Raw genomic sequence first — 7,939 nt, forward strand, 5'->3', positions numbered from 1 at the left:
TAAATAATAATTATTTATTTATAACGAATTCCTCACATTCATCCTATTCTTATATAAATTCAGACAACTCGATCTCATGATTTGATATAATGAGCCAAATAAATGAGCAATAAAGGGGTGGCAGGCATGTAGAGTACATATGTTGAATTCTTTTTCTAGCCAAGTGTCTTCATTTATCTACTTTTTAGATTTGACTATTCGAACTCTTGAAATACTTGACGCGGATTCGACATCAGACTCATCTTTTTCTAATTGTTGAATACCTTGAACAATTTGCATATTCTCCGAATCGGAATTGAAACCACGTAAATACGAAGCCATATATAAAAATGTAAGCTTTTATAAAATGTAACAAAAGTAGAGAGAAATGAGTAGTTTGGTATGTAAAAAATGATAAGTTGAATGGGTTTGTATAGATAAAATTAGTAGGTTTAAAATAGATAAAAACGAATATAAATCTGTTACCACGACTGTAATGACCTGACCAATCACAATTCGCTACTTAGCACTTGACCTTTTTTTCCATCAAATTATCAACTGACGCCCATTTGCGTCAAATTCTGACGCTTTGTTAATGGCGTAAGGGGCGTCAAATCCCGCCAACTCAGTTGACGGAGACCATTCTAACGGCGCGTTGCAGGTAGTCTAACGCTTAACCACCGTCATCACTGACATCGAGTTAGCGGCGTCAGCCAACGTCATTACCGCCTGATCACCATCGGCCGGACTGACGCGTCATCAGCTAGGTTGGAGAATTCGGATCTCGAGGAGATCTCGTTTGGACTTTTTAGGGAGATCTCGGCATCTCGGAATAATCTCGGGGTGATCTCGGACGTTGACTTACGTTGACTTTATAGTTTTTTTTAATAAAAATATACATAAAAACATAAATATATGTATATTTATATACGTTTTTACGAGATTTTACAAAAATATCCGAGATATGAGCAAGAAAATCTTAGAAATTACGAATTTTACAAATTAGCAAAAAAATTCGAGAAATCTTGACTTTGACTAAGTTTGACCTCGATGGCCGGGAAATCTCGAGAGATGAACATTTCGTCTCGATTTTCCTTCTAAAAACGAGATCTCGGGGGAGATTTAGGAAGATTTACAACATTGAGCATCAGAGATGGTCTTAGAGCAATGGGAGTGGAGTATGTCACATGCCCCGTCCCCCACCTAGTCACAAATGACACCACTCCCCACTCCATATTACCCCATGTCAGTCTCCCAAAAATAACTCATGTCAGTCGCAGGGGCGACGTAAGTTTACCCCATTTTTTTCTTTTTGCTTTTTTTTCAAAGGAATAAATAATTAAATATAATAAAATATTATTTTAACACACTAACTGATATAGGTAACCACTCCTCACTTTTCCTGACTCAACAAGTTACGCCTAACATGTCAAGTGATCTCAGTCACCACTTCCAATGCTCTGGTGTAGTTTTTCCATAAAAATTAATAAATCAATAAAATCCACGTGTGCCTTGCTGCTGCATAGTTCATCCTTTTCCTCAACTAAATAGAGTTATTGTAGTCCCACCCTTGCTCCGCCGTAAAACCACCATACAACTGCCCTCCCTTATCCACTTTCATTTTATTCATATTCATATCATATTCAATGGCTTCCATATCTCCATCATCCTTCTCTTCCACCACTCATCACCATAAACTCATCCATTTCAAATCAATCAATTCGTCGACTCAATTTTCACGTCCTCATCTTTCTAGGGTTTTAAATTCACCACTTACCTGTCGCTGTCAAAAATCAAACAATAATAATAACGATGACGATGAAAGCCCTAGCTTATGGGAATCGGTGGTTCAGGAAAACGTTAGGAATGTAATCAAGTGGTTCGATGATTTTATTACTGGATTTGGTGACAATCAGATTGAAAATATTGTTTTGAACAGTAATATTGATGATGATGATGATGATGATTATAGTGATGAAGATTGGGATTGGGACCGGTGGAAGAAGCATTTTGATGAGGTTGATGAACAGGAACGAATTGTTACCATTTTGAAGGTATTTTGTTACTATTTAGTATTATCCCTTGACCTGAAGTATCCACCCAGGTCGCCGCCTTTCGCTTCGTGCGGGGTAGCGGGGAGGGGGTTTTACCGGTCATGCCCTCGGATTCGGATTGGTCCGGTTTTCCTCTAGGGCAGTAGTTGGGGCGGGATATGCAAGTACATGAGATAGAACGCGTGGGTGGTTAAGTACCCCTGGGTGATCCCAAACTGATGTCAAAAAAAAAAGTATGTATTCTGCTTACTTTATGTAGGCTATTGTGATGTACATGTTTGATTATTGCTTATGAGCTTATCTGTACCAATATAGTCACAACTGAACCGTGCGGTTATGAATGAGGATTATGAAGATGCTGCTAGGATTAAGGTTGCAATTGCAGCTGCTTCTAATAATGATACTGTTGGCAGGGTGATGTACCAATTAAACGTAAGAGATTGATGTACTGTGTTATACTCTAGTTGAAAACATCATATACAATATATGTATTGCTAATAAAGTGTTACATGGATGCAGAAAGCTATAAAGGAAGAGCGTTACAAGGATGCAGCATTTGTGCGAGATTATGCTAGCGCAGGTTTGGTGAGTTGCTGCGATAGTTTTCATTGTCATCTACTTACTTGTTTGATTATTATCGTATGTAGGTGTGTTATTTGGTTTAAACCTTTCAATCCGAAAGCTGAACCAAATGAATACCGAAAAAAACCAAACTGAATTTGAATTTGGTTTTCTGTTTGGTTTCAGTTAAGTTTCCAAATTTGAATTCGGTTTTGGTTTTATATTTTTTGAATTCGTTTAAATTAAAAAATCAAATTCAACCAGTAATATATTAAATTGTTAATATATATAGACCGCAAACGGGTTTCAAAACCAAAAGTTGAAATCAAATTGACTTTTATATTATTTTGGTTAAGTTGTGATTTTCTTTTGTTTACTCGGATTTAACCGAAACCGAACTGAATTCATATTTGATTTTCATTTCAGTTTGGGTTTTGAATTTGAATTCGGTTTGAGGTTTTGCTCCCCAAAATGTCAAAACCTAATGAACCGAGGAAACCGAACCGATGAACAACCCTAATTGTATGTGTGGTTGGATATTATATATATTTAATATTTTTATAGTTCATTTAGGTGTTGACAATGCCTAATTTCCTATCAACTAAATTATGTCTATATTGGGCATTTTGAACTACATTTTATCTATATTTGTGCTTTCAGTCTTACACATATGATCTAATATATGGTTATATTTCGTACGTTTTAGGTGGGTTGGTGGGCTGGATTTTCAGATGATAGAAAGGACCCATATGGTCGGATCATCCGTATTAGTGCAGAGCATGGACGATATCTTGCAAGAAGTTATAGTCCTAGGTAGTGTAGCTACTTTATATGCATCCTTTATCTCTACCTGACTTCAAACCATTCTTATCTAAATTTAAATACCCGTTGGAGATAATGGTTAAGACATTTTTGTATTGATTGCGTCCGATTAGTTTATGATGCATCCTTTATCAGTATGTTGTATTCAAGCTTTGGCTGTTGGTTTTAAACTTGTAGGCAGCTTGCCAAGGATGCAGATGGGGCCCCATTGTTTGAGCTATTTATAACGATGAATGAGAAAGGAGAATACAGACATCAGGTAGCTTTCTTTATTTTAGAATTTTACTCAGTTACTGTTAATTTTTTCTTAACCTAATTCAACATGGGCCTGAATTTGCTTGATCAGGCTGTATATTTGAAACAAAAAGAAAATCCTGGAGGGCTTTCAATTCCTTCTTCCACGTCATCAGGTCTTATTGACAAGGTCGGTCCCTTAGATTTCAAGAATGACAAAAATAATCCATTTGCAAAAGATAAAGAAGATACAGATTATGGTGATGATGCAAGTGAGGAATATGGTTTCGATATGATTTCGGGTGCAAAAGACGTGAAAATAAAGGTGATGAATATGTCTTCATCAGGAAAAATAGACAGGGACGTGTTATCAAATGTGGTTGAACAAATTATGGAGGAAGATGATGATGGTGAAGGTGAAGGTGATGATGATGGTGATGATGATATAGATGAAGTCAAAGATGAAAGTGATGAAGATCAATATGATATTGATATTGATATTGATATCGATGCTGGTAATACAATAGTTGATGGTGAAGATAACAGTCAGATTGCAGTTATGATGGTAGTTGATGGTCTGGGTCAAAAAGGATCCAATGAAACATCTCAAAAAGATTTAGTTCGAGTGCCAGCTCAGCTTGATAAGAGAAACCGCTCATCATTCACTTTTTCTATTGAGAAAGAAAAGAATATTCTTTCTTCCAACAATGCACAGTCTGTTAAGGACAAAGATGCTAAAGTCATAGGTAATCGTAGCGCAGATAGTGTTATGCTTGATCTTGCCAAGTCTATCGGAAGAGGGAAGATACCCATGAAGGTACATTTTCTAGTGGTCAAATGGGTGGGTCAAATGGGTTAATCAATTGGTCCAATTGGGTTGAGTCGAAGCGGGAATTTTCAAGTGTGGGTCAGAACAGGTCCTGTTTTGGTTGGCTGACCCACAAACTCTTTATTATCCAATTTTTTGTTTTTTATTGATAATTAAATGCATTTAAGCATTTAAATTATCAAATTACTGCCATAGGATCTTTCTATTGTGTCAATCTATGAGGTTTAATGAATCTAATTACACTTTTTGTCTTTCGCCGCTTCTAACTTGTTTCCTTTCTAGTTAAAATATTTAGCTTAATGGCACGTTTGATAAAACTGAATGATTAAATGCAGGATAGTTCATAATCTGAATGATTTCAAGGTTTTGAATGAAGTTGGTTCTGAATAACAATAACCTGCTTGATATAATCACTTTTGAATGAACGATGCGAATGATGTAAAATTACCTTATTAACCTTTTGCATGAATAATAAGCAATACAGTTGTTTAACAAGTGTTTTTGATATAATTTAAAGAAGATATTACATAAAATTTATGTGCTTAATGGTTAATCAAATGCACCCTTAGTCATTGAGCAGTTAAGAGTTTTAGAGATAATAACAGAACTCAAACTGAACCGTATGTATGTTAACGGGTCAAATTTTCTCTTTAGTACGGACTATCGTTTCTCAAATCCTTGAAGTTCATGATAATATTATTTTGTTCTCAGGTGCTTAAAGATGTCAGCCAGTTGATAAATCATAGCCTCAAACAGGCTCAAAATCGTCAGCCGTTATCTGGATCTACAACATTTAACCGAATTGAGCTCCCTTCGACTAGAGATCCATTAAATGGTGATTATTTATCATCTCTAGTTCGTTTTTCTTTTTGTTGCCAATTAATTTGTTTATGTACACTTATCTCCAACTGTGTAAGGACTATATGTTGGTGCACACGGGATTTCCACTTCGGAGGTAATTCAACTAAAACGCAAATTTGGACAGTGGCAAGATGAAGGGAACACTAAATTCTCTAATCTCGAGTTTTATGAGTATGTAGAAGCAGTAAAGATTACTGGAGATCCTTATGTTCCAGCTGGCCAGGTAAACATCTAAAAGAAAACGAGAAAAATAAAAATACTTTTTTTTACATATATTTCTTTTGCTGAGAATCGTATAAACTTCTTTTTACATTTTATTCTCTCTACAGGTTGCATTTCGTGCAAAAGTCGGAACCAAGTACCAGCTGCCACATCAAGGCATCATCCCCGAAGAATTTGGAGTGGCAAGCCCTTAACTTTTACTTAAATTATATATAATTATTATATTTTATTTTATAACATTTTCTGAGATGTTAATGGCAATTCAGATCGCTCGGTATCGGGGTCAAGGGAGGCTTGCTGACCGAGGATTTCAGAATCCTCGATGGGTCGATGGCGAACTTGTTATTTTAGATGGAAAGGTGTCCACTTTTGCTCTTGAGTTTTTTAAGAGTTATACTTAAATGTGACTGATGCTATAATAATACTTCAATTGTTTTTTTTTGTTTTGCAGTATATTAATGAAGGTATAGTTGTTGGATTTGTATACTGGGACCCCAAATCGCATTTCTTGGTGTTCTTTAATCAGCTAAGTCTGCAAGAGTAGATGCTATTTGTACATGAAGCTTCACGTTTTTTTTTTCCTCAGTTCAGAATATATAGGTACGCTTTTCATAATCTAATCATTTGTTTTGTCGAATAATAAAGATCTCGTTAGAGCTATTGCACTAAGGTATTGTTTTTTTTCTTCTTAAATTACTATCTAGCATTTTTCCTTAAAAGTTGATGTTTCTTCCTCGTCGTCTTACAGTGTCAGATGACTTGTGTTTCTATGGAGTCCAAAGAGCACAGCTAGGAAGTGTTTATACTTTATACGCTTCTTTTAAACTGCTGTTTTCCATCATTCAACTGACATATTCAAGTATGAGCTATTTTTGTAATTGGGTAAAAATTGAGCTATTTAAAGCATAAGTACATTGGATGTAAGTAAGTAGTTTTGAAATAGAGTAAAATTTGGCTGCTGGTGTTCTGCTATCTAAGATAAGTTCTGTGTTGTATACAAAATTTATATTCAAATTAATCCGGTATCATATACTTTTATCCATGGTTGCAAAACTCGGCCGAGTACTTGGGGAGAAATTGGCAGAATGGAGAAAACGAGAACTCGGTCAACCTTGGTCAACGCCGGTCAAAATTGCAAAAATTTCATTTTTTATTTTGTTTCACCTTTTTCATATTCTTGGGGCTAGAAAATGAAATTTGATGGCTGAATTTGGAAGTTAGTGGCCGGAATTTGATTTAAATGGGATGAGACTATGGGCTCTATAAGTTAATAAATCATTATTATAAACTTAAATATATAAAAAATGTATTAAAAAACTAAAAAGTCAACGAAAGTCAACATCCGAATTCTCCCCGAGTTCTCTCCGAGTCGCCGGGAACTCCTCAAAAACCTCCTGCCAAGTTCTCCCCGAGTCACGATTTTTACAACCTTGCTTTTATCAGGTGGAATAAAAAGGGTTAAAATGATCATGTACTGTTTGTATATGTATTTGTGTGAAGAGATTGTGCTTTTGGTCATCTAAAGACCCATCTCCTGAGAAAAAAAGGAAAAGTTCAGTAAGTGATCAAATCTTATACGTTCAATAGTATAAACATGCCATAATTAGTGACCGAATAATCCCTCCACACCATTATACCCATTAGTCCCTTAACCAACAGGCCCTTTGTTTCAATTGCAGCGAATGCTGGGAAATCAAAGGTGGCACAACCACATGAACTAGCCACTGTGACGTCTTGTGATGTTGCAAGAAAACAACCGCTTCTTGCTGATAATGTGGATCAAACATAATCTTGCACACACATGTCTATGCATATCCCTGCAACTAATAACTTAAGCCACATACAGTCAATAGCTTGATCGACCTCTATGCGGTTTAGATGGTTGGGTTGTATTCCATTTTGTCGGTTAGGTTGTTTTCCATCTTGTTTTGTGTCAGAATGGGCCGTAATTGTTTTAGGCTTGGATTCGCTTAGTTATGTTGTTGTGATCGAGCTTAGTTTGTATGTTCATTTTTAGTTTGGTTTGTATGCTTCGAGGAAGTTTCAATATTTTTGATGAACTACCTTCCGTTAATATAAGTAATTCCGTCTTTCCGCCAAAAAAAAAAAAAATAAAGTAAAAAATAAAAATAAAAAATAGCTTGAGGTCACTAGTGGTTGAAGTTGTGTAACTTATATGCTTAGGGAAATATGGGTCCAGTCAAGAACCATTTGGAAATGAGGTCTCCCAATTCAACCAAATACGAGGTCTACCAAAAAATCTCCCACAATCATAAGGTGGGCAATCTTCAAGATGGCGATCAACAACAAGAAGTGCATTTAAACAATACGATCCAGTCAGTTCATCGATGGTTAGCAAGTATGAGGGTCCTAATGA

At 35.8% G+C, this 7,939-nt stretch overlaps 1 protein-coding gene across 1 annotated transcript; it reads left to right on the forward strand.

Moving 5' to 3' along the window:
- The first annotated feature begins 1,506 nt into the window (after positions 1 to 1,506).
- LOC139898107 (protein EXECUTER 1, chloroplastic-like) lies at positions 1,507 to 6,580 on the forward strand. The gene is made up of 12 exons (XM_071880817.1): positions 1,507 to 2,033; positions 2,349 to 2,465; positions 2,553 to 2,618; positions 3,301 to 3,407; positions 3,594 to 3,675; positions 3,763 to 4,467; positions 5,191 to 5,314; positions 5,397 to 5,563; positions 5,670 to 5,744; positions 5,829 to 5,921; positions 6,014 to 6,162; positions 6,311 to 6,580. The coding sequence occupies exons 1-11, from the start codon at positions 1,626 to 1,628 to the stop codon at positions 6,104 to 6,106; spliced, it is 2,037 nt and encodes a 678-aa protein (XP_071736918.1). The 5' UTR covers positions 1,507 to 1,625; the 3' UTR covers positions 6,107 to 6,162; positions 6,311 to 6,580.
- The last annotated feature ends 1,359 nt before the right edge of the window (positions 6,581 to 7,939 follow it).

This window comes from Rutidosis leptorrhynchoides, chromosome 3 (genome assembly GCF_046630445.1).
Source record: "Rutidosis leptorrhynchoides isolate AG116_Rl617_1_P2 chromosome 3, CSIRO_AGI_Rlap_v1, whole genome shotgun sequence".
In the NCBI taxonomy this organism is placed as follows: domain Eukaryota; kingdom Viridiplantae; phylum Streptophyta; class Magnoliopsida; order Asterales; family Asteraceae; genus Rutidosis; species Rutidosis leptorrhynchoides.